The 27,894-nt window shown below is 43.3% G+C and overlaps 1 protein-coding gene across 16 annotated transcripts in view; it reads right to left on the bottom strand.

Annotated features, from left to right (window-relative positions):
* PDE1C (phosphodiesterase 1C) overlaps positions 1–27,894 on the bottom strand; it is a 509,328-nt gene that overhangs the window by 314,178 nt on the left and 167,256 nt on the right. Inside the window, exon 1 of one of the 16 annotated variants that reach the window (XM_007175234.2) lies at positions 3,821–4,285. The exons of the other annotated variants lie outside the window; for them this stretch is intronic. Coding sequence (XP_007175296.2) covers positions 3,821–3,921 — 101 coding nt within the window. The 5' untranslated portion in view covers positions 3,922–4,285. Of the gene's footprint in view, positions 1–3,820; positions 4,286–27,894 lie in introns of those variants that run through there. 16 annotated transcript variants of the gene reach the window in all.

Raw genomic sequence — 27,894 nt, 5'->3', positions numbered from 1 at the left:
AGTGGTTGAGAATCTGCCTGCCGATGCAGGGGACACGGGTTCGAGTCCTGGTCTGGGAAGATCCCACATGCCGCGGAGCAACTAGGCCCGTGAGCCACAACTACTGAGCCTGCGCGTCTGGAGCCTGTGCTCCGCAACAAGAGAGGCCGCAACAATGAGAGGCCCGCGCACCGCGATGAAGAGTGGCCCCCACTTGCCGCAACTAGAGAAAGCCCTCGCACAGAAACGAAGACCCAACACAGCCAAAAATAAATAAATAAATAAATAAATAAATAAAAATTTAAAAAAAAAAAAAAAGCAACATCATCTTCATAGAGTGTTAAAAAAGCATAAAGTTTATTGTACTGATTACTCATAGTTGGGCAAAACAGATATACAATAGCTTAATTACAATTGTGACAATAAATGCCAAGAAATAAGTGAAACCTGTTCTCTTGCTCTCAATTTTTTAAAAAAAAAAAAGTATAGAAGCACCCTTTTGTCATCATATTAACAGGAAAAACTCTTGGTCGGGACCCAAGGTACAAGTTACGACTCAAAACCATACAGCCGTGAGGCTCCCCTCATCATCAGAGGAAGCAAGTGCAGTCGTCATATTTTCCCTGACTGGAAGATTCCCTAACAAAACAGGCGTTGGGAGGGGCTCTTAACAATTCCACCCACTCCTACAGAGGATAGAGTAAGGACAACAGCACTTGGGGGACAACTGAGGAAATGGAAACACAAAAAAAGAGGCTTCTTCCTCAAGGAACTTCTATTTTAATTGGAGGAAACAGACAATAAGCATAATAAATAAATTAAATATATAGTATTAAGACAGTGAAACGTGCTAGAGAAAAAAGGAAAGCGTGGAAAGGGGGATGTGTGGGACTTGTAATATAGAGAGGACCATCCCCTATATTCTCCACACTGTAGATTCTTGGCAACAATCCTCTTGCTGCTGGTAAAGACCACTCCAGGCCAGTGCAGAAAAGGGGAGGAGAAGAGAGAACCTGGGTAAACGTAAGAGTGGGATTCTGCCCTGGGTCGTGGCTTTGCCACATCTTGCCCAGTTTCCGCCTCAGTTTAGATTACTGTGCCCAACCTGGGTAATGATGTTAATTAAATCCATCTCCCATCTAGTTCATGGAATATTGTGTTGATAGTATCACGTGGCCTATAAGCTGACCCAGATATACATTTACCTTCATTTTGAATACTGAAAAGTTCACCTTTGGGTCTTTATGCTTCCTTCATCACCTATTCATTGAGCACCTACTATGTGCCAAACCCTGCTCTAGGCACTGGAGGTACAGCAGTGAGCAAGACACACAAAGTGTCTGTCCTAAGGAACTGACGTTCTACTGGAGGAGATGAAAAATTCAAGGATAGATTAAGTAGGCGAGATACTGACAATACCACTAAATAGTCCAGGCATGAGATGATCAAGTCCTGAAACTTAGATGGCTCTCAAACAAGGTGAACCAAATTCCTGACTATCTGTGGTCACCTGTAAAGCCCCTTCTATACAGGTGTCATGGTAATAAATTGGTATGAAAATTCAATTGTGGCTATTGAGTTTTTCTAAAATGTTGAAAGAACAGCTTCCTTTCTCTTACTGTTAATCCACTGTGGGAACAAAGAGACACACACCCTTCCATCTCCTAAGGTTTCTATTTTGTTAACTGCAAAAGTGTTATTCCAAGTTGTATAAAAAAGCATGCGCTTTGGTTTCCGGAGTCTTTAGCAACTTATTATAGCACTATTGTTTTGTTTAAAAAGAAAAAAAAAAAGTGGTAGTAAGAACCATAACAGTAGTAAAAAAAAAAAAAAGTCATAACAATAGTAACATGTCCTTTTTCAAATCAGAAAGTGAAGCTACAGATCTCCTGGGACTGCTGTTGGCCAGGGTGTTTCAGTAGGAAGGGTAAAAAGAGAAGGATTCAAAAACACATATTTGGAAAAGAATCAACCCACACCTTTTATGTTCAAAGGTACAGGGTGCTAGGTAAACACGAGAGACTTGAAAACAAAAATGCAGACAACAATTTGGGGAGAGAAGCTTAACAGATGAAACAGAGGAAGCTACAAGATAGTGCGTTGTAAGCTCTAAATGCTTTTTCGCACAAGTTTCCCACCTCAACCTGGCTGATTTGCCCAAACACTCTTCCCCAGCCTGAGTAGCTCCGTGGAGTTGGTTGGAATTGTAAAGCAGCCTGAGAGAAGCAGTTCCTGAGTGTGTGCACACGAGTCCCTCCAGCCGGGATGTCAAGGAGACCAGCTTGACAACACTTTGACATTGCATATTTTGGACCCAGATTTTGTGGATGCAACAAACTTTCTGTGTGCACCATAACATGATCACATGGAGTGTTCACCACATATAAAATGAGCTTATTGTAAACACCTCTCTGAAAGAGGTGCTGCATTGCGTGCATCTCAACTGTTGGAAGAGCCTGCCAGCCAGAAAGACAAGATTTCCAAATAAGTTTACAGCCTCTGCTTACAGCAGCCAGACAACCCAAAAGTCATGTTATTTGGCATGGTTTCCCATTTACATCAATGGCAATGAAACTCACTTTGATTACTGATGGAAGGGCTTTTATAAATTGCACTTTAAATGGGGATACCTTGAAGAAACACCTACCTTATTGCTTCCCTTTAGAAACTGTGAATATCCTGGTTGGAATGTGGTCTCCCCCAAGATAAAGATAACTTAGATCAGTGCCTTTCTGATTTGTTTTGGGGTGTGTGTGCGTGTGTGTGTGTGTGTGTGTGTGTGTGTGTGTGTGTGTGTGTGCTTTCAAAAACAATAACTGCAGCAAAACAAACTGCCAAGGAGCTGGTTTTCCCATCAATGCCCTTGGTAGGAACAGAAGGTCTGGAGAATATACTTGGAGAACACCTATTTTTTTTTATCTGCACTAGATATTTGATGCCAAATATCTGGGAAATGAGTATCTGGTGGTTATGGAAGGTATCTTTGGGAGCTGCCTGGTCAACTGAGGAGCAAGCTGTAACCGTACAGCTGTCACTACAGCTTCCTGACTGGGATAACCAGCAGTTCATTGTTTATGAAATCTTTTCACAGAAAGTAACACGTATTTTCAGGTCGCCTCTCCTCAGTACCCCAAAACAGACAGCACCCGATGAAGTGAATGAAATTCAGAGATCTCTGTTCACCAGTCCAACTAGAATTCTGGCCACTGTATTGAAAGCAAACGCCCTATTTTACTCTTCAAATATTACTAGGAAACTGCAGTATTGGTTCTGAACCCTACTTTCTCCAAAAATAGTCCTTCCTTTCAGTAACTATTTTCTTGCTAGAAAGAATCCTAAGAAAATATCAGAAGTTGAAGTAGGCTAGGGAGAGGGAGAGTAAAATCTAACAGCCAGAATGCATGCTGAATTTGAACTGTTGTTAAGTTCTTGGACCACCTGCCAAGGTGTCTGCAAGCATTCTGCAGAGAATAACTCTTCCTTTGATCAAAAGTCAGTGACCTGAGTCCCCAAACTTTTCTCCCCTGACAAACAAACAAACAAACAGAAATATCTCCGTGAATATTGAGCTACTATAACTGAAATCTAAGGACATCTCCTCTTCCCCAAAGAAAGCATGACTTGGAAACAGCAAGGCATTCCGAAGCACTCAGAAAGACAAGTCTCGCTGTTGAAAGGAAGGTAGCAGTGACTGTAATTAACAGAGAAGCGGTTGTGGAACTTCTAGGGCTGTATTTTTAAGGGTCATGCAGGAATGGGGGTGAGCAGTCGTGACTGTGGCTGTGTGGTAAAATACTGATGAGAGGGAAATAGGGCAAGAGAAGTAAACAGATCTACTTACAGCCCTCGGAGCCGAAGCCAGATTTTCTCGATCTGTTCGGGTTGCAGGTATTTCAGAGAGTTGCTCTCAAATTCTTCAATCTCCTTGGTTGGCGACTCCATAGCTGCAGGTTATCACGGGGAGTGAGGCCGAGAGAGTTTGGGCTGTCCCCTCCCGCCTCTTTGCCCAGCCCTGCCCTCGAGCCCCAGTCAGGTGGCGCGCGCGTCTGCCTGTCACTTTCTGCGTGCGCTCCCCCTTCTGCGACCCCCAAATCATGGCTTAAAGCGGGCCCGGAGGGCCGGCGACCCCGGGCCCACGTGCCCCCCGGAGGCAGCTGCGGGAACCAGCCATGCTGCTGGGCTAATGCCAAGGGTAGGAATTGTGCTCCTGATCTAGGAGAAAACACCTCAGACCTATTCGGATTCTTTTTTTTTTTTTTCTCAAAGCCAAGGAAGCGAACAGTTTGGCAGCTGAAGGACTGCAGGCGGGGAAAGGGAGGACCGAGTGGGGAGGAGAGGCGGCGAGGAGGGAGAAAGTGAGAAGGGGAGAGCGGGGAGGGGGGGTGAGCCTAGGGGGAGCCGACGCGGGGCTGGGCGGTCCGACCCGGAGGCCGTGCACCCCGGCTCCACCCGCGCCCCCTGCCCTGGGGCGCCCCGCGGCTCCCCCTCCCGGTCGTTCTCTGCCCAGCCACGCTGCCTTCCCGCCCCCTCTCTGTTTTGTGTCACTTACCAGCAGCTCTGCTGACAAGCGAGAAAACTGACAACTGAGAAGAGTCGTCTGCGAGCGCGCCGGGACCGGCGTCTGGTCTGGCACCCGCGGGCGCGGAGGGAGGGGCGCGCCGGGCACCGCCGGCGGCAGGGCACACGCTTGCCGGGCTCCAGCCCCGCACCCGGAGACCCGCGCGCGCCAGGGCGGCCCGGCGCGCCGATGGCTCCTGAAGCCTGCACAAAATGAATAGCACGGCACCGCGCGCGGAAATCCCAGGAAACCGAGGTCCGTGTCCTCCCAGGGGGCCGGTGGGGCAAACAGCCACGGCGAGGTTCCGCGGAGTTTGTGCTTGGAGCTTTCATTCACAGCGCTCACTTCCACGCCCGCCAGAGAGCCGGTTCCATTTTGAAATATTAAAGCAATTGACAGGGACTAAAGTAACCACACATCACACTTAGAAAGTCCCGATATGTTCTTGCTAGTGGGAGTCACCTCTCTCGCTCTCTTTCTCTCTCTCTCTCTCTCTCTCCAAAATGGTGTGAGAAAAGGAAAATATAAACAAAAGTAAGGAGGTTGGAGTTTCCACTGATTCATGACAGACTCCTCAAAGGGTCCCTGGGCAGATGCTGACACTGGAGAGGAGTTTCAGCTCCACGAAGCTACAACTCAGTATCTGCGTCCCCCTAGGTCATTCACAATGTCAATAAAGTGTAATGCTCAGGCAGAGTGGGTCCAGGTAATGCAGTTAAGAGGGGACGAGAGAGACGTGGGATTAAAAGAAAGACCAAAGACAGAAAAAGAAAAGAAAGAAAAGATCCTGGCTCAAGCTGACTGAGGCCCGGACATCACAGGAACTGGTGGTCGAGCTCCCTTCTAGATGCAGCCACCACCGCTTCCCAGGGCCCATTTCAAACCTGGGACTCGGGGCTCCTGAGATTCAGGACGCAGCTTGCCCTATAAAAGTACTGTCCCTCACTGGCAGTTAATGATTCTTTCAGTCACACTCCCGGCATTCTTATTCTATCCATCAGATATTTGCCTGCTTCTCAAAATTCAGATAAACTTAAAGGTGAGAACTAGTTTTTCTCCATTGCTCAAGTAAAGTTCCATTCAAGTGACCTTGATAAAGAAATTTTAAAAACAGTGTTTAAATCCTAAATGCTCATCCATTTGGAAGTGGGCATTTACCTTCCAGAAATTAGAGATGAGAGTGATGAGGACGGCATGGCTAGCCCCATTCACTGAAGTGGAGAAGGTACCTGCCTCAAGGTGACATGACAGACCTTTTTGATTGAAAAGCACTTACACACTCACCTACCACACAAGCTGAAGTCACCTCATTAAAGTCAGTCCTTAAGGATTTTCTGGAAGCACATACAGTTTCCATCAGATTGTGCACCTTGCGCAGCGTGCTGTCAGAATATGGAAGCTAGTAATGAGAATAATGGCGACCTTATATCCGAAACTTTCTATGGTCCGGTCCGTACTGTTCTAAGGGCTCTACACTCACATAACACTAGCAACAATGTTATGAAGCAAAAGTTATTATTACCATCTCCATTTTATAGCAGAAAACTGAAGCACAAGGAGGTTATCTCGACCTACCAGAAAGAGAACTGAACTGGAAAAGACCAGAGTTTGAGTTATGACATTACTGTATCCAAGACAAAACTGTCCCTCTCACAGGATCCCATTTTCCACATCTTTAAAGTAAAGAATTTATGCAAAAAGTTTTTTATGTCTGTTCCAGCTTCATGATTCTATGAGGTCATCTGGAGAGAAGTGGGGAAAGGAAATGCTGAAAAGGCAGATGCGTATTGCTGAATACATACTTTAACTACATCATGGTTTCTCCAAGGACTGGCCTACAATGAAAGGATAGAAGGGAATGATAAAGGATGATACTCAACTTCCTGCCCTCCACCATACCTATGACTTTTCCTCATATTAGTGGGATTTTGATCAAGTCAGAGAAAAGCAAATTTTGAAAGAAAAAGGAAAAGAATAGCCTTTCACTTTAAGTAAGCTAATCAGAGGAGAACCAAAAATAGTCTTTAAAAAAGTTTGTGAAACATGATTTTGTTTCATTTTAGAAAACTTAAAAAGTAAACATGTATGAGAAAGTTAATAAGGATATAACTTTTCTTTATTTTAGAGCCACAGTAGTTTTTGGAGCTGGAGGAACCTTAAAGATAATCTAATTTAGACATCTTCAAATTTCTTAAGCAACAGAATATTTTATTTCAAATTAACATCTTATAAGGGATTCTAATGCCTACCTCAGATTTTAAAAGTAAAGAAAGAGCTGCTCTGGTTGAATGAGGAAGTGGAGTACTTAGTTCTCAGGGTCAGAGTCCACCTCTGCCTTCTCCATATCCCATCTCTGAGTGACCAATGCTCCCACTTCACAGATGAGAACACTGAGGCCAAAGTACCACAAAACACCACAGGATTCCTTGCTTCTCATTCAGGGTTCTTTCTAAACTACACTAGGAAGAGTTTGCCTTCTCTCCGCCAACAAAATATTACTACTTTTAGATACACCATGTTATTATGTTACTCAGATTTTATTTTCTCTTTATCTATCACAGACAGGGTATGCTTGTATGTTGTAGCAACATTACAAGCCACAATTTCTACTGGCATCCTGCTCAGAGGGAAGCAAAAAAAAAAAAAAAAAATTAGATACAAATCCACCCAGAAACAAAAGATCTAGGAAAACACAAAGCCACTCCCAATCTTGCTTTGAAGGTCAATTTCCATGGTGACTTCCTATCCCAGCTTTTTGAGTAAGACTTTTTAGAAAATCTTACATGGTGAAACATCATTAATTATACATAGACATGCATACATACATAAATATATTATATATAACATATATATACATACATACACACTCACATATATACATACTTATAATTGCCAATTTAAGGTAGTCCGCCAAATCAACCTACCTAAGGAGGAAAAAGACCTGTACTTGAAAAACTATAAGACACTAATGAAAGAAATTAAAGATGACACAAGCAGATGGAAAGATATACTGTGTTCTTGGTTTAGAAGAATCAGTATTGTTAAAATGACCACATTACCCAAGGCAATCTACAGATTCAATGCAATCCCTATCGAAATACCAATGGCATTTTTCACAGAAATAGAACAAATAATTTTAAAATTTGTATGGAAACACAAAAGTCCCTGAATAGCCAAAACAATCTTGAGAAAGAAGAACAGAGCTAGAGGAATCATGCTCCCTGACTTCACATAATACTACAAAGCCACAGTAATCAAAACAGTATGGTACTGGCACAAAAATAGACACATAGATCAATGGAACAGGATAGAGAGCCCAGAAATAAACCCACGCACTAACGGTCAATTAATCTAAACAAAGGAGGCAAGAATATACAGTGGAGAAAAGATAGTCTCTTCAATAAGTGGTGCTGGGAAAACTGGACAGCTACATGTTAAAAAATGAAATTAGAACATTCTCTAACACCGTATACAAAAATAAACTTAAAATGGATTAAAGACCTAAATTTAAGATTGGATACTATAAAACTCTAGAGGAAAGCACAGGCAGAACACTCTTTGACATAAATCATAGAAATATTTTTTTGGATCCGTCTCCTAAAATAAAGGGAAAAAAAGCAAAAATAAACAAATGGGACCTAATCAAACTTAAAAGCTTTTGCACAGCAAAGGAAACCACTGACAAAACGAAAAGACAACCTACTGAATGGGCGAAAATATTTGCAAATGATATGACCGATAAGAGATTAATATCCAACATATATAAACAGTTCATACAACTCAACATCAAAAAAACAAACAACCCGATTAAAAAATGGGCAGAAAAACTGAACTGACATTTTTTCAAAGAGGAAATGCAGATGGCCAACAGGCACATGAAAAGATGCTCAACATCACTAGTAATCAGGGAAATTCACATCAAAACTACAATGAGATATCACCTCACACCTGTCAGAATGGCTATCATCAAAAAGAACACAAATAACAAATGTTGGCGAGGATGTGGAGAAAAGGAAATCTTTGTACACTGTTTGTGGGAATGTAAATTGGTGCAGCCACTGTGGAAAACATTTTGGAGATTTCTCGAAAAACTAACAATAGAACTACCATATGACCCAGCAATTCTACTCCTCGCTATATATCAGAAAAAAAAACAAAAACACTAATTCGAAAAGATACGTGCACGGGGACTTCCCTGGTGGTCCAGTGGTTAGGACTGCGCACTTCCACTGCAGGGGGTATGGGTTTGATCCTTGGTTAGGGAACTCAGACCCCACAAACTGCACAGCACGGCCAAAAAAAAAAGAAAGAGAAGATATGGGCACCCAGTGTTCGTAACAGCATTATTTACAATTACCAAGGTATGAAGCAACCTAAGTGTCCATCAACATATGAATGTCTAAAGAAGATGTGATGTATATATACACAATGGAATACTACTCAGCCATAAAAAAGAACGAAATTTTGCCATTTGCAGCAATATGGATGGACTTGGAGGGCACTATGCTAAGTGAAATAAGTCACACAGAGAAAGACAAATACTGTATGATCTCTCTTATATGTGGAATCTAAGAAAATACAACAAACTAGTGAATAAAACAAAAAAGAAGCAGACTCACAGATATAGAGAACAAACTAGTGGTTACCAGTGGGGAGAGGTGGGGAGAGGCAATAGAGGGATGGGGGAGGGGGAATGCAAACTATTGGGTGTAAGATAGGCTACAGAGATGTATTGTACAACACAGGGAATATAGCCAATATTTTGTAATAACTGTGAAGTGGAGTATAACCTTTAAAATTGTATAAAAAATAAAAACAAAAGAAATAAATAAAACCTTTGGTTCAAGAAAAAAAATAAAATAAAATAGTCCCCCAAATAGACAAAGAGTAACTTAGCCTAAGTACTATCAAACCTCTGCATAATCAGCATTAAGTATCAGAAGATCAGAAAGAAAGTGAACTCCCTGTACATGGCAGAGTTCAAGGAGAAGCTGCATGACTATCAGACAAGGGAGCAGGAATCAGGCTTCACAAGCATGAGAATGACCCCTCAGTTCCCTTTCATCGCTACAATGCCACTATTCAATAATAACCGCAATAAAAACAACCACTACCCTTACTGGCTATTGAGAACTACCCTGTGCCAAGCACCATGCTAAAAGCACATCACAGGTTGGTTCATTTTCACCCTCAACAAAACACTTCAGAAGAATTCATTATGTCCATTTACAAGTAAAGACAGAAGAGGCTCCCAAAGGTCAGATCAATTTTGCAAAGATGTACTGCTAAAGTGGCAAAGCCAGGTTTTAAACCAAGACTAGAGTACAAAGTTCTTTTCCCTTTGTTATACCTCCTCCCTGCAGGCACATAAAAAGACAAATTAAAAGGTATATAACAGAGAGGGTGGAGCTGCAGGAGCACAGATGAGGGGTCCCGAAAACTGCGGGGGAATTACGGCGGCTATGTAGTGGAGATAACATCTGAACTGGATCTTGAAGGTGGAAGGTGGGTGGAGGCAGGTGATTCTAGAAAGAGGGAACTGTATGGGAGGATACACAGAAGCGTGAGAAGGGGTGGAGTGGCCAGCGATCCACAAACAATTTTGTGGCTTGACTATAAGTGCATGACTAAGAAGAACAGGAGAAAAATGCTGGCAGTGTCAGCCAGACCTGTGTGGTCATGGAAGAAGTTTGGGCTCTCTTCTGCAGATGATAGGGAGCTATGGGTGGCTCTAGGCAGAGGGAAGCATGGTCATATGTGGAGGGTACCTGCTGCCTGAATATGCATCATATACTGAGGTCAGCTCAGGGAACCTGCCTCAGGACCATGCAACAACCATGGGGCAAATGATAACCAGGGCTCCATAAGAGGAATCTAACTACCAAATGCAAACAAGCTCCTCAGCTTACCAAGGAAGAGCTAGACAAAGAAAACAGACAAAATCAGAAAAAGCACAGCATTATCTCCCATGAACACCCATCTTCTAGCTACAAGATTATGACTGCTTGCTTTGACCTCCATGAAGCAAGCCAGTGTCCCTGATACATTTTTCATAATTTGGCAATGGCGTCATCTAGAGTCTTTTGATGGGAAAATTCTGGAGAGGCATTTAGGACATTGGAAGTAGCACCCCCAGGTAGAGCAGCCCCTCCTTCCTGCCCACACCAGATGTGAGCCAGCTCCCAGGACACACTGTCAACACAGGCTCTTCTCTCCCATGAGCTTTTCTTTCCAGCAAGGGGCCTCTTTGGTGACAGTCACACTGGTTTTCCCTTTGATGTCTTCTCTTTTTGGTTTCATAGTTTGGGGCAGATTCTATACTAGGAACTACCTCCACCAGGAAAAAAAAAAAAAAGATGCAAAAAGAGACAGTGGACTGACGAAGCCCAGAGGACATATTCTCAGCCCCATGTGAAATGGGGCTCAAGTATCCAGAGTGTAGCCCAGCGAGGCAGGGAGAGGAGATGGGAGAGACAGGATGGAGTCCCAGCTCAGGGGTGATCTGACGTAACCTGCATGTGATCCAGTTTTTGCCCCTATCTCTGGCAGGATCCTTCAGTTGCTCTGACAGGAGAAGTTCATGTAACCCTTCCAGTGGAGGTAAATACAGGAAAAGGAAAGGACTAGGAGTAGCACTGAATCATCTGTGACCCAGAACAAGACCCTTCTCTTCTCTTCTCTGGCCATGGCTGGGTTGGGCTCAGTGACCTCTGGATCTTTTCCCAGCTCTCACATGCCCTGATTCAAAACCCACAGCCTGACCTGAGCTAACCAAGCTTTTCATTGACCCAAAAAAGCTGTAGGAAAACCTGGAGTCTAGCCCCTGGCTAGATTTGACTATAACAAACATGGTCTAGGTTGGCCAATCAGAGGCATCCACCTCCTATCTCTGAACAAAGTGATTGGTCCGAGAGTGACATGTAACTAAAGCAGATCCAACACCAGTTCTTTATGGGAGATTTGATGTGGTCCCTGGGAAAGAGAGAGGAGGTCTATTTGTCTTTTCTTTGGGATAACAGAGAAAAGCAGACAGAAGAACTAAAAAGACAAAGAAAAAAATATGAAAGGGTCTTTCGAGCCCCTTGATCCTGCTATGCCTGAAGCCAGAACTACCCATGGACTTTTAAGTTATATGAACAAAATAAATATCTCCTCCACGCCCCCCCCCCATTTTTTTTTCACTTAAACTAGCTTGAATCAAATTTCTGTCACTGACGACTAAGAGAATCCTAATTAATACAACTCCTCCCTTAGAGGACTACTGTAAGGAATTAAAAAAACAAACAAACATGTATGACCAGTGCCTTAAACACTGAAGGCTCTCGTGAGACAGTAGTTCCTCCCCCATCTCATCTATCCAACAGCACATGAAGGAAGGAAAGATGGAAAACGGTACAGGAACCTTGGCGTGCAGAGCACCCAAGGTAAATATAAAGAGACTTCATTATCCTGATAAATAGACAGGTCAAAAATTGTGTTTCAATAATTTTTTGATAATGGCCTCTCAAAGCATTGCCATATTACACACATTAGCCCCTCCAAACAACCCTAGAGTGAATGAAACACATATTATTTTTATCCCCAGTTTAGAAAGGAAGTGGATGAGATCTGAGAGGTCTCTCAGTGCCCTCCGGATGGCCTACCCTCCAGCTAGTGGCAGGGAAACATGACAGCACAAGGCTTTCCTGACTCCTGGCCCCAGTGGCCACTCTGCCTCTCAGAAAAACTGCCAACCCAGCAAAATTAACTTGGTTGTACTAATGAAATTGAAAATTTTGTTCACGTAAAACTGCTGATGCTACAGTCAGCCAAATTCTGACCCAAATGCACATAAATCAGCACGTTGTTCTTCTGTCACTGTAAAGCAAATTTGAATGCGGAAAACCTCAGTGCTGAAAGGCAACTTAGCTGTCCCTTTACCTAAGCTCCAAATTCTACTGAGAGAAAAGGGCAGCCCCAGCAGGTTAGATAAATGCACAAGGCCCAGCGCTTGATTTTGGCAAAGCCAGGACCAGAAGCCATGTCCCCAGACCCCCGGCCCAAGGCTCCTTTATCTCTGAACTTCCTTCCCGGGTCTCAAGAACAGCTCCTGCTTCCACCTGAGGATTTGATTCAAGGGTTTGTTCACAGATAAGAAGAAGAAATGCCCACTAAAACCATAGGCCACTGGCAAAGGTTTCCTGAAGGAAAAAACTAGAGGAAGAGAGACTCCAGGAAAGTGGAAATGTGTGTGGTGGCTCAGGTCATAACCAGGAGTGATGGGTGTAAGGGGGCCAGGAAAGGGACAGTGGAGAAAGGCTGGATCTGCAGACTGAGGTGGGCCTGAACTACCATAGGAAAGCGTAGTCTTTTTATGCTCTTGCCGATAGGGAATCATTAAAATCTGTTGAGCAGGTGTGTAGCAGATGCAAAGTAGAATTGTGATCTAACAAGTATGATTTATAAAGAAAGATAAAAAGAAATTTTAAAAATTGATTTTGAACTGCCACCAGAAAAGACTTGCAGATGCTTGTCTCTGTATTTGGGGGGGTGGGGGGAGACAATCTCACAAATAAATGCTGGAAACTTTTAAATCCATTCATTCATTCATTCAACAAACCTTTTCTCAGTGCTTACTATGTGCCAGGCACTCTGTGATAGTAGGTATGCAGCGGTCAATAAAAAATCCAGTGCCTGCACCATGGAGCAACAGTCTAATTAGGGTAACAGATGCTAAACAGATTATAAAACAATAAATACATCAATATCAACTGTGAAAAGTGCTGAAAAGAAAATAAACAGAAACTGTTTTCTCCAGTATAGAAAACATTGGGGGTGGGACCTATTTATAAATAAGTTGGGCACTTCAGCCAACTATTGCTATGTAACAAACGACCCTCTAAGATTCAGTGGCTAAAATTTAGGACAACAGCAAAACCATCTTTTATCTCTCATGATTCTGTGGGTTGACCAGGCAGTTCTTCTGCTGGTCTTGTTTGGGGTCTCTCATGCAGTTGCAGTCTGATGTCTGTTGGGGCTAGAATAACCAATATGGTTTCACTCACATCTCTGGGGCCTTGGCAGGGACATCTCCCTCTCTCTCCCTCTCTCTCCCTCTCTCTCCCCCCTCTCCCTCCCCCCCCTCCCTCCCCTCTCCTCTGTCCACATGGTCTCCATGTGGTTTGCTGAGACTTCTTTATTTTTTTTAAATTTTTTTTAACATCTTTATTGGAGTATAATTGCTTTACAATGGTGTGTTAGTTTCTGCTTTATAACAAAGGGAATCAGCTTTACATATACATACATCCCCATATCTCCTCCCTCTTGCATCTCCCTCCCACCCTCCCTATCCCACCCCTCTAGGTGGTCACAAAGCACCAAGCTGATCTCCCTGTGCTATGAGGCTGCTTCCCACTAGCTATCTATTTTACATTTGGTAGTATTTATAAGTCCATGCCACTCTCTCACTTTGTCCCAGCTTACCCTTCCCCCTCCCTGTGTCCTCAAGTCCATTCTCTACATCTGCATCTTTATTCCCGTCCTGCCCCTAGGTTCTTCATAACAATTTTTTCTTCTTAAATTCCATATATATGTGTTAGCATACGGTATTTGTTTCTCTCTTTCTGACTTACTTCACTCTGTATGACAGACTCTAACTCCATCCACCTCATTACAAATAACTCAATTTCATTTCTTTTTATGGCTGAGTAATATTCCATTGTATACATGTGCCACATCTTCTTTATCCATTCATCTGTCGATGGACATTTAGGTTGCTTCCATGTCCTGGCTATTGTAAATAGAGCTGCAATGAACATTGTGGTACATGACTCTTTTTGAATTATGGTTTTCTCAGTGTTTATGCCCAGTAGTGGGATTGCTGGGTCATATGGTAGTTCTATTTTTAGTTTTTTAAGGAACCTCCATACTGTTTTCCATAGTGACTGTATCAATTTGCATTCCCACCAACAGTGCAAGAGGGTTCCCTTTTCTCCACACCCTCTCCAGCATTTATTGTTTGTAGATTTTTTGATGATGGCCATGCTGAGACTTCTTTAGATGGCAAGTTCATTGCCAGAGCAAGCGTTCTAAGTGGGAGGAGGTAGAAGCGTCCATCATCTTAAAGGCCAAGCCCAGAACTGGCACAGCATCATTTCTGCTGCATTTGGCTGATTAAAACAACCACACGGACTAGCTCTGATTCAAGGGCAGGAGAAATAAACTCCACCTCCCAAGGCAGAGGGGAGGGTGGAAGTGACAGATTTTACAGCCATCTTTACTCCACCTAGGTGGTCAGGGATGGCCTCCGTGAGCAGGTGACATCTGAGCCAAGACCTGAAGGAGGTAAAGGAGTCATCCAGGTAATAAGCAGAAGAAAAGCATCTCCGACAAAAGGGAACAGCAAATGCAAAGATTCTGGGGCAGAAAGAAGCATTTGATGGGGTCAAGGAACTGGAAGGAGGCAAGTTAGTTGTGACTGGAGAGATGTGGCCAAGGGAAGACTGGCCTGGGATTAGGTGGAGGAAGCAGGTGGCTAGGGCCACAGCAGAGACTTGAGGGCAGATTTACAGACCAGCTTCCACTTGAAGTGCAATGGGAAATCATTAGGGATTACAAGAGCTGTGTGTTCGGGCTTCCCTGGTGGCGCAGTGGTTGAGAATCTGCCTGCTAATGCAGAGGACACGGGTTCGAGCCCTGGTCTGGGAAGATCCCACATGCCACGGAGCAACTAGGCCCGTGAGCCACAACTACTGAGCCTGCGCGTCTGGAGCCTGTGCTCCGCAACAAGAGAGGCCGCGATAGTGAGAGGCCCGCGCACCGCGATGAAGAGTGGCCCCCGCTTGCCACAACTAGAGAAAGCCCTCGCACAGAAACGAAGACCCAACACAGCCAAAAAAAAATAAAATAAAATAAATAAATAAACCTTATAAATAAATCTGTCCAATCTTAAAAAAAAAAAAAAGAGCTGTGTGTTCATAAAGGATCACTCTGGTTGCTATGTGAAGAATGGCCGGAAAGGAGCAAGAATGTCCCCTGGCTTAACCAAAGATGCTAAATGATCTCAAGAAGTGACCTGAACTGAGGACAGACTCTAGACACATGAGCTCCAGCATCCAAAATCCACAGTGACAATACGGAACTAATTCGTCACTGATGATGAACTAATTTCCCTGTTGGTAGGGTTACTACAGGATTCACTAGACTACTCTCCTGGAGGACAGAGGTCACAACTGCCTTGTCCATCACTGTCCCTCGAGTGCATAACAGACCAAATGACAAATGACCAAATGGGCTTCTCAGAGAAGGACTGTAAAATTTATTTCATTATGGTCCACGATGATTCCTGCCATATAAACTATATTCAAAGAGCAAACCCCAGACATGGAAACAAATGAACCTTCAACAAGACCAGAAGCCAATGTGGGATTATCCAGGGAAAGGCAATAAAGCATTGCCCAGGTTACATTTCGGTGCATAAAATGTTAACTTTCAATTATCTGGCAGCTGTAGCTCCAGAGAAGTGAAATGTTACTTTTCTGTGTGATTCAGCACACAAGGGGAATGAGGGATATTAACTACTCCTGACAGTATTTTCAAAATTGTCCTTGGGTACATCTAAATGGTCCATTCTAGTCCCTGTGATTCTCAGAAGTGAAAGGATTTTTAAGACCCAGGAGAGTTAAAGAACAACAGCACCATGAATGCCTTCCACCCACACACTTTTGACAGATTCAGTCTAATAAAAAAGACCCTGAAGGCACCTTGATTTGGCCCATAATCCTTCACACTTACAGACTGTCAGACCCATCAGAAGTTGATATATGCTTACATTTCTACTTCTAAGAAATAAACAGACTCCTATAAGCAGGGAGTGGGACTTGGTTTATGGAGAGGAATGGAAACTCATGGACACAGTTTAAAAGTAATTAGCACGCAAAACAAATTAGCAAAAGACTAAAAGTGCTAGATGCCTCCATTACCACCATGCAACCAGGGGGACCTTCACACATATGGTTATGTGACTTCCCCACAGCCTGGGCTAATGTAAATGAAGACATGAAAATTACTCTCCTCAATGGGATTGAGGAGGCACAGGAGAATTTTAACTAAAGTGTTGAAAGGGAAGAGTGCTGAGTCCTTGAAAATACCTCCAATCAAGTCAATTAAGATCAATTGTAAGTCAATTAGAAGCCATTCTGCTTTCACTATGGACAAACCAAACAGAGCCTTCTGAATCAATTAGTCTCTAAATAAGAAAGACTTCATTTAATACTTCCCTTTCCCCACCCAAGCACAGAGAGCATTCGTGAAAATCAGTCCCCACCTCACGCATCCATACAACATAACAGAAGTGCCCTCTGCATCCTGTGCAGAAATCAGTCTCATCTGCAGTGGAGGTTGGAATTTTAATGATCAGAATTTTAATGTTCATAATAATTTCCCATATATGTACTCCAATTCTATAGTATATGATTCAATTCACCAGAAACCAACCATTTCTGCCAGATCAGTTCCACACAATTCCTCAAGATGCTACCATTGCCTGAGACTTGGGACCACTTTTCCTATTAATATATTGCAAGACTTATCTGTCTGTGTGTGCCAGAGCCAGCTGGTCAGAGAGGAAATTCTAATGCATGACCTTTTCAAAACCTCTCCACCTCCCATAGCAAAGCCAAACTTGGTTAAGGGTTTATTGACAGAGGGCTGGTCATTTACTACTGGTAACCTCGGGAGTTTTATTTGATAACTGTGGCTTTTAGAAACAACGTTCCCATCAAAATGAAAATGTGTTTATGTCAGAATACTGGCAGGGAGACCTACACCATTCAATTTGATTATAAATTTTGATTAGAATTTCAGTGACAGCCTACCTTCCACGGTCACTATCTAGCCCTGGAGGCCACGACTAATAAATGCATCATCATAAACCATTTAAAACACGAAAGAAAGGGGAAAAAAAAGAAAAGAAGGAACAAAAACCACTCCTTAAAAAGCTACGGAATATTTCAAGGCAAAAGGACTTCTGAAATGTAGTGACTGGACTTTCTTTCTCTCTTTTTTTAAACCAATTAAGCAGGTGCTTACATTTGAGAGCTTATCTGAGTTTGCTCTGCAAAAGTACACGTGAAAGCATTATTCTGGGCATCCTGGCTGTAGCCTGGCTCGCGTCATTTCGTGCCGCTGGCTGAGCCCATCCCGCCTGGCATTTGCAGACACTCGGCCACGCTCTTCTTGTCTTTGGGTCGCAAAGGCGGCCGGAGCCCCGCAGCGGCGAGGAGGCCCCATTTGTCCCAGCTGCTGCGAACCCTCGCCCCGAACCAATATTCCGTCAGCCTGCGCTTTCACCGCCGCAACTGATAGCGCCCCAGAGGCTCCGTGACGTCGCCCGGTGTTTGCAAAGCGGAGGAAAATCCCTCTTCGCATCGTCGGGCTCTGACCTCACTCCAGCGGAGCGGGGCGCGCTGGCCTGCCTTTAATCACCCGTGAAATGGTACAGGAGAGAAGCTGCGCGGAGGAGAGGCTGCGCGGAAATCACCCACCGGGACGACCAGATGTGACTCACGCTTTTCACCTTTGGAGGGAAGTAACATTTTGGAGCAGGATGCCACCCTGGCCTGCCTCCAAGGGACACAGGAGAGAGAGAATACCCTTCCTGTTCTCGGCAGACAAGAAGCGTGCAATGCAGCTGGAAGAAAATGGGCCAACATCAATAATGCATCGGGACCCATGGCTGACACTTTTCAGCTATCTGGGTAATTGAGCAGTGGTCAAAATACAGCTCTAAAAGGCCACGTGTGGACAAAGCCATCACTGTTACTGAAAGGGCAGGTTTAACCCTGGATGATATCTAGAGGACCTATCCAATCCCTCTTCTTTCCCCAGACATAAATATCGCTCCCAACATGAGTAGTAACAGTTAACAGTAGTAGTACAATTAATAATAGTAATAATAATGGCTACTCTCTATTGTATGTATGTGTGTACTTCCCTCTTTGCAAGTACGATATCCCATGAAACACTCACACTGACACTTAACTTGCCCAAGGTCACCTTGTAAGGGGCAGAACTGGATTTTAACTGAAGGCTGTCATTGACCTGCCCCACTACGGGTTCTCTCAGACATCGGGGTTTTTGTATAAGTTGGGAGGCTAACTCTCTGTGTCTGAACAACTAACAGCCCTCTGACCCAAAGCCTTCTGATGACGGTACCAGTACTTTGCAGTTACCAACCACTTCAAGCCATGTTTAAGCAGCTGTACAAACAAGAATGAGTACAGTAGAGACCGCTAGCCCAAGGCCACACTTGCAGACAGTGGCAGTGCTGGAATAAAAAGAAGCCTGCAGTGAGAACACCTGAGGGCAAATCTCAGGTACACAATACAGTGTTATTAACTACAGTTGCCATGCTGTGCATTAGATCTCCAGAGCTTATTCATCCTGCATAGCTGAAACTTTGTACCCTTTGACCAGCATCTCCCCATTTCCCCTTTCCCCCCACCCCTGGCAACCACTATCCTACTCTCTGCTACTCTCTGTTGGACTGCTAAGAGAGTAAATCTCTTTTTTGGCATTTTTTTTCAATTTTTATTAAAATATAGTTGATTTACAATGTTCTGTTAGTTTCAGGTGTACAGCAAAGTGATATATACATATGTGTGTATATATAGAGATATTCTTTTTTAGATTCTTTTCCATTATAGGTTATTACAAGATATTGAGTATAGTTGCCTGTGCAATATACAGTAGGTCCTTGTTGGTTACCTATTTTATATATAGTAGTGTGTATATTTTAATACCAAACTCCTAATTTATCCCTCCCCCGCCCTTTCCCCTTTAATAACCATAAGTTTTTTTCTATGCCTGTGAGTCTATTTTCTGTTTTGTAAATAAGTTCATTTGTATCATTTTTTAGATTCCACATACAAGCCATATCATATACTTGTCTTTCTCTGTCTGACTTGCTTCACTTAATATGATAATCTCTAGGTCCATCCATGTTGCTGCAATTGGCATTATTTCATTCTTCTTTACAGCTGAGTAATGTTCCATTGTGAATATATTGCACATTTTTTTAAACATCTTTATTGGAGTATAATTGCTTTACAATGGTGTGTTAGTTTCTGCTTTATATCAAAGTGAATCAGCTATACATATACATATATCCCCATATCTCCCGGGAAACTCCTCCATCACCCACTCTGGTTTTTGCTTTTGCCTGGCAGCATTTTTCCTACTCTCCAAGCAGAGAGAAGACCACAGTAAAAATTTTACTTGCTTGCTTCATTAAGGCAAGGCAAAGCAGTTTCTTGGTACCATTTTCTTGCCTTTAAACTCCTCTCATTCCTTTCATCTAATTTTTCTCTTGCAAGAAGCAAGAAATCAAAACAAAATGTTTTCCTGGAATGATACACGTAAATGAAGACAAAATGATGGGAACTGGGATTAAATGCTACAAAGCTGAAAATAATGCATGGGGCTAAGTGAGCCAGCAGCCCTATTGTTAATAACATAAATAACAGTCATAATAAAGTAATAACGCTTCTGCATTTAACTCTTTGGGATGGTCCTTTTCTCAGGCTTCCCAAAATCACAGCCCAGAATTACGCTGAGGGTTGGAGGGGTTCTGCCCTCTGTGATCTGTACTCAACCTAGATTAATGAAGCATTCATAACACCTGTGCCTACACTTCCTGCACTGTCATCCCAGTCATCTCAGGGGTGGTTTCATCCGCGTGGGAGCAAGCCTCTAAATTCCAGTGGTACCAGGGATTCAAAAGGCAATGACCTTGACATACACAGGCTCTCCTCTCACCACCCACTGAAGCTTAGCACCAAGACTAGACAAAAGCTATCTTCCACCCTGGAATTAATCATCATTTTGGAGTTTCCATTACAAATCTTTGTTTAGAGAAGCCCAGAAAAGCAGACCAATCATTGGGTGTTGGAAATGTTTTCAACTTTGAAGGATCAAGGGCACCCTTTGAGAATCTGATAAAAGTTACAGACTTTGTTTCTATCTATTTAAATAAAATGTGTACACCATGATTTGCATATATTTTTAGGAGGCTCTTTGACCCTCCCAGAGCTCATCCAGCCCCCTTTACCAAAAATCCTGCTGTAGCTTAATGACATGGGTTGTGTGTGTGTGTGTGTGTGTGTGTGTGTGTGTGTGTGCTCTTCATATCACCAAAAGAAAATGGTATGAACTAAAAACAGAAGAAAATTAAAAGTATATTCAAGTTCTTCAAAAAAAAAAGGAACTGTGCTTAATGAGCAACAAATATATGTCAAGTTCTCTACCAGGCATATGACATGCATTTTTGCATGTAATCCGCTTCATAATTGTATAACAACAAGGACGGTGTCTTTCATATTCACCTCTCTGTCTGCCTTTCACAGTGCTGGTGCTTACTGAGTATTTGAGTGAATTATTACTAATTTGTAGCTGAGGCAACAGAGCCTCCAAGAGATTAACTTACACAAATCAGACAGGGAATGAGTGGTAGAGGTGGAATTTGAACTCAGATCTGTCTGTCCCCTTCCCCCTGCACTTTGATGAACATTTGATGTGATCTTCTCTGAGACTAAAGCAAAGACACGAACACAAATAAATTATATACAGTGTTGGAGGCCAGTGCTGTGGGAAACAGGAGAAGCCAAGGAGGAGGGACTGAGAGTATGCGGGAGGGGCAGGTTAGAGCTCTGACCAGGGCGGTGAGCGTCAGCCTCTCCGGAGGTGAGATTTGAGCAAGACCTTGAAGGAGGTGAAGGGGTGAACTGTGCAGGGGCACAGAGGAACAGCTCAAGCCAGGCCCCAGCGCGGTAGCATGCCTGGTGGCTCAAGGAACAAGGAGCTACAGCGTGACAGAATCACGCGAGGGGGCGCGGAGAGGTAACGGGGGGCTGTGAAAGGCCACATGTCAGTCACTGCAAGGACTCTGGCCTTTACTCGGAGTGAAATGGGAACTCGCTGCAAGACTCAGAGCAGGGTGGGAGCAGAATCTGACTTCCAGTCTGCAAAGACGTCTTTGGCCGCTGGCACGAGGCCGGAGCGTAGCAGGGGCCAGGGCAAGAGTGGGGAGACCAGGCGGGAGGCCACATCCAGTTATTCAGGCAAGAGATGATGGTGGCTTGGCCAGGTGGTAGCAGTGGAGATGGAGAGAAGCATATCCCTGATGTGCAAGAGGGAGTTAAGGATGACTCTAAGGTTTTTGGCCCAAGCAACAAAACTGACATCTGTTTAGGCTCATCCCTACATTCTAAGAAGACAAGCCTTAAAAGCCTGCTGTCTTATTCTCAAAGCCTCAGAATCAACCTGGGAGAAATAATATGATGTTTAAAGTTTCCAAAGATGTTTCCCTTTTTCTTTTCATAAGAGAGATGTCACTCCATGTAGCCCTGTGACAAGAGGCAGGAAGGAATTCCTTTAAAAGTGTATGTTATTCACTTGATTTAAGTTTTGGAAAGCAAGCTTTGGAAAGTGTTTCCTTTGTCTTACTCCCTCCCTTCATGTCTAAGGCTGCACAATGCTCTCTCATGTGGAAGGCTACAAAATCTTCTCTCCTGCTCTGCTAGACCCCAGATCAGTACCTGGACACACACACACCCATGCTGGCCACGAAACGCTGGTGCTTTCAAACAGCTTTCTGAAACCGGGAGCTCTAGACAGATGCTGACTTCCGGGTGACCTGAATCTGACACCCAGAGTGGGAAGTCAGGGCTGTCTCTCCCCCACCAGCATTCCTGGTTAGCCTAGGCTAGGCTGCCAGGCAAACGTTGAGCATCGGCTCTGGACACAATCAAGAGTGAATCTGGAGCTCACTACCAGACCACACTGCTCAGCCAAGGAGATACTCCACAGGAGGTTAAAGCAGAAAGTGCTGAAGGCTTTGCAGAGGGTAAGTGTCCCACTTTTTCCTTTGAGGGTTTGCTTTTTAAAATGCCAAAAGAGAAAAGCCAAGATGATAGACAAACTATATTTTTGGAAGGAAAAATTTATTGCACGTCAACTAGGTGCCTGGCACTGTGCTGGGTGTTTTTTAAAAGCACTGTGTTGCTGAATCTACACAACATCTGAGAAGTCAGCATAATTTTCTCCATTTTTCTGAGAAGGAAAGTTTCAGAGAGGTTAAGCAACTTGCCCAAAGTGATCCAGCTAGTCAGCACAGATGTCCGACTTCAAAGTAGAGCTTTCACCACAACTGCCTCTAGGGTGACTGACAGTCTCCATGTGCCTGGGACTGAGCGGGTTCCTGGGATGCTGGACTTTCAGTTTTAAATGCAGGAAAGTGTAGGGCAAACCATGACCAGAGAGTCACCCTAGCACCCTAGCTGCCTCTTTAAATGAAAATATGCACATGTAAAATGCAGTCATTTCACAAATACCTAGACAATTCAGTAGAATAACTGAAGTCTTTTAAAACATCATTGAGAGAGTTATAAATACACACCTTTAGTCAAGGTAAATATGGGCTCCTACGGGGTTCACCTTTAAGAAAAGCAGGTTTCTTTCCCACCCAGTTAAAAACCAGTCTTCTGCAATTATAAGAGTGGAGTCCTTGGTGAGAATTTGCTGCAGAACATTAATCCCCAATTTCCCACACATTTTACCGGGATCGATTCCGCCAGCTGACTCCCAAAGCAAGCTTGCCAGTGTGTGTTCCCCAAATCCAGTTCCCTTTTGCATCTGTTTGCTGCAAAATGTCAACTAGATCTCTTGCTCTGGTCATAGTAATTTATATCCTTGACTAATTTACTGGAGGACTCTGGCCCAATATCTTGCTAAGGGGACATCAATGAATTCAGCTGCTTGGGATAAGAGTCAGCTGCTTAGAACCTAGAACTTGGAGCATTCTCCAGAGCCTGGCTTGCACGATTTGCTAGTACTGCTCACTCATCATTACGCATCTTTCCACTCATTTATTGTCCTTAGTTCTTTAAAAGACAGTCTAGCCCTCTATACTAAATAAACTCTTTGAAGGCAAGGACTAGGCTAATTTTTCCTCCAGAACATATATGAAAAATTTAATAAATGCTTGCTGAATCATCTTGTTATTTCATTAAGAAGAACAGTTTTTGTGCTCAGATTGCCTAAAGATTGAAAATCTCCTTAGGAAAGAAACCAGCCGAGGTATTTCTGATGAGGCTGAAGTCAGACAACAACCAAAGACTGTGTTCCCAGGATGGGCAGATCTGGCGCCCCTCTATGGGTGCACAGGAAATCCCACCTTATCTTCAGTTTCTTCCCTCCAGACAATGGCATCTGAGATGTGTCCCTCCCAGCAGACTTCCTCAGCTGGACTGGCCTGCCCTTTGCTGCTGTGTATGCAGCTTGGCCACAATCACACTGGCCTTGACCTGGGTCAGGGTATCCCAAGCAGGACCTGAGTGTCTATTCTCATAGTTGTACAGCCCACTTTGGCTCTCAAACGTACGTGCAGCCTTGCTACATACTTCTAGTATAGCCAATATGCTGCTTCTAGCAAGGATGTTCCTCATCAACTCAGTTTGCAGAATTAGAACACTGCTTCTAGGGAAGCTTTTCTTTCTGCTTTTTGAACTTTAGAAACTGGATGCATCAGACTATCCTTATGCAAATGTGGGTATATCCTCCAGGCCTTCACCCCAAATAAGACCTGAACAAACCAGGCTGTAAGTAAAGTGCCTACAGAATAGCACAATCCAATGTCCCTCACACCTGGCCCCTCCCCAGTCTCAACAGGTGCCAGTTCAAACACCTATCCCATGCTTAGGCCAATATTTCCCATAATATTATGTTGCAAAGAATTATAAACTGGCATCATAAAAATGGCCTTTGGTCAAATAAGTTATGGAAATGCTGGGTTACAGAATATGAAGAGGGTGTCTTTACCGGAGGACATTTGAGAGCTTTAACATGCTAAAGGTGTATTATGAACCTCCAAAATGGGGTACAGTGTGCAGTGTTTCCCAAACTTAATGGACCATGGGAATCCTCATCACCTCCTTCTCTGGTGCATCATCTTAAAGCATTGCTGCTCTCCCAGCATAACTTTGGGAATTCAGCTCTAGCCTTGTGAACTCATTCAATCACTGAGCAGGTGAGGGACGTCACCCAAAGCCAGAGGAAGAAAGCATTAATGGTTTTGGAAGATGTTCTTTAAAGCCCTCATCAGAGGTATACAGGGTGAATTTAGACAACAGAATGTTAAGCAGAAAACGTTAAAGGATCTCCGAAACAAAAATTTTTTAATCCTCAGTTTAGAGCCATAGTGAGCATCAAATACTGTCAAGAGAATAAACTGTTCATTTCCCCTGACATCTTATCAATTCTCATCATGGTGGAATGAGCACAGGTTTGGGAATTAGATACATCTATTTTCAAATCTTGACTTGTAGGGCTGTTGTGAGAATTCAATAAGATAATGAACACCATCTCATAATAAAAAAGAATTAATACATGATTTAAAATTATTATTTTCCTGTGATATGGAAAACATCCCACAATGTCTTAATGCAAATAACATATGCTCTATCTATACAGAAGTGATGGTTCTATTCCAATCTCTGGTATATGTCCTGGTACAGGACAAATCTGTGTTAGTAAAGATTCTCCATAGAAACAGAACAAATAGGAGATATGTATATATAGACAGAGATAGAGAGATAGAGATAGAGATAGAGAGGTTTATTACAAGGCATTGGCTCATGCAAACTGGAAGCTGAGAAGTCCCAAGATCTGTAGTTGGTAAGCTGGAGACCAGTGGTATAAGTTCTAGTCTGAAAGCCAGCAGCCTTGAGAACCCCAAAAAGCAGATGTTTCAGTCTCAGTCTAAAGGCCAGAAAAGAACAATGTCTCCGATCATGCAGTCAGACAAGAGAAGTTCCCTCTTACTCAGCCTTTTTATTCTATTCAGGTCTTCCATTGATTGGATGAGGCCCACCCACACTGCAGAGGGCAATCTGCTTTACTCAGGCTACCAGTTCAAATGCTAATCTCAGCTAGAAACGCTCTCACAGGCACACCTAGAATAATATTTGGCCAAAAGTTTTGACTCCTCATAGCCCAATCAAGTTGACACATAAAATTAACCATCACAAAATCTAAATACAGCTACAAATTAACCAGGTTGAGTAAATCTGGGATTTGGGGCTGTCAGAAGACCAAAGTGCCAAGCAGCAAGCTGGAATGCCAAATGACAACCCAACTCCAGTGCCAAGATGCCTAAATAACTGAAGGAATCCTTTAATAAAATAGCTAGAATGAACTATTTAATAATCTTATTGGCTGCCCCCTGACTGATCCCAAAGATCAGCTGATTGTAGCTCCAACTTCAATGCCAACACTTAGAGAACCATAAATGAAAGAGAAAATGCTCTAAGCCATCAAACAAAGCATCCTACACGGAGAGCAATGGGTTGTTTTTTTTTAATCATATAGCCCTACCCTGTTGCTGTGTATTAAAAGAAAAAAACAATGAAGCATCCCAGAAAACTTCTGCCAGCCCTGAAAAAATGAGACTGCCACTGGGAAATGGGTGGGTCAAGAGGAAGAACAGTTGTCGCAAGCACTAAAGCCTCAATTAGTGAGACTCCAACTAAGACCCCATTCTGCTAGGCTCTTTACACTTCACTTTTTCTTTTTTTTTTTTTTAACATCTTTATTGGAGTATAATTGCTTTACAATGGTGTGTTAGCTTCTGCTTTATAACAAAGGGAATCAGCTATACATATACATATATCCCCATATCTCCTCCCTCTTGCGTCTCCCTCCCACCCTCCCTATCCCACCCCTCTAGGTGGTCACAAAGCACCAAGCTGATCTCCCTGTGCTATGCAGCTGCTTCCCACTATCTATCTATTTTATATTTGGTAGTGTAAAAATGTCCATGCCACTCCCTCCCTTCGTCCCAGCTTACCTTTCCCCCTCCCCGTGTCCTCAAGTCCATTCTCTACATCTGCATCTTTATTCCCGTCCTGCCCCTAGGTTCTTCGGAACCATTTTTTTTTTTTTAGATTCCATATATATGTGTTAGCATACGGTATTTGTTTTTCTCTTTCTGACTTACTTCACTCTGTATGACAGACTCTAGGTCCATCCACCTCACTACAAATACCTCCATTTCGTTTCTTTTTATGGCTGAGTAATATTCCATTGTATATATGTGCCACATCTTCTTTATCCATTCATCTGTCGATGGACATTTAGGGTGCTTCCATGTCCTGGCTATTGTAAATAGAGCTGCAGTGAACACTGTTTACACTTCACTTTTATAGTAGGAACACAAGTCACAAGGTAACATGACATGAAAGGACACAGGAACTAACAATTGCTGAGCACTGATGTGCCAGGCAATGTGCCAAGCCCTTTTTTTTTTTTTTTTTAATTTATTTATTATTTATTTATTTTTTGGCTGTGTTGGGTCTTCGTTTCATGCGAGGGCTTTCTCTAGTTGCAGCGAGTGGGGGCCACTCTTCATCGCGGTGCGCGGCCCTCTCACTATCGCGGCCTCTCTTGTTGCGGAGCACAGGCTCCAGACGCGCAGGCTCAGCAGCTGTGGCTCACGGGCCCAGTCGCTCCGCGGCATATGGGATCTTCCCAGACCAGGGCTCGAACCCGTGTCCCCTGCATTGGCAGGCAGATTCTCAACCACTGTGCCGCCAGGGAAGCCCCATGTGCCAAGCCCTTTAAAGACACTGACCCACATAATTCTCACCACCACCCTGAGGCAGGTAAGCATTTGTTTCCCCCATTTTATAGGTGAGAGAACTGGGGTTCACAGAAGTTAGGTGACTTGCCCAAGGTTATATGACCTTGGAGAGCGTTTCTCCTTATGGACAATGAGAATTATATAAATGACTGTATTTGCCCCTTCATTAAAGATGCCATGAAACTCAAATTCAAATGATCTTAATATAATCCCTGCTTATGGATTTTATTTAATTTCAATTTTTTTCTTGCGTTCTTATAAGCCACAATCAAATCCTTTATGAATCAAAGTAGAAGGATGAGTAGAAAAATGAATGTATAGGACATCTGGGATGATGATCCAGATTTATCTGATTCTAAAGATTTTCCTCCCTTTACTTAATTAAGTTGGAGAGAATTGCTCAATTAGGTTTTTGTTTTGTTGTTTTGTTCTGCTCATGCATCCTTCAGGCCTTTCTAGGGCGATAGACCTTTGAGTAATTTCCCCTAAGATCATTCCCTTCATATCTCTTCTATTGAATGGGCTCAGAACACTTTTTCTGAACAAGTCAGTCCCCCATTGTTGAAATGAAAAACATCTATTTACTGCCATAAACAAATGTGGAACTCAAAAGATGTTCATTGCCGCAGTATTAGGGGAGAGTATACTGATGTCTGCAACCTACTTTGAAATGCATCAACAAATA

The sequence above is a fragment of the Balaenoptera acutorostrata genome, chromosome 7, assembly GCF_949987535.1.
Source record: "Balaenoptera acutorostrata chromosome 7, mBalAcu1.1, whole genome shotgun sequence".
In the NCBI taxonomy this organism is placed as follows: Eukaryota; Metazoa; Chordata; class Mammalia; order Artiodactyla; family Balaenopteridae; genus Balaenoptera; species Balaenoptera acutorostrata.
Note: the sequence above shows the minus strand (reverse complement) of the source record. Positions and strands in the feature narration are given on the sequence as shown.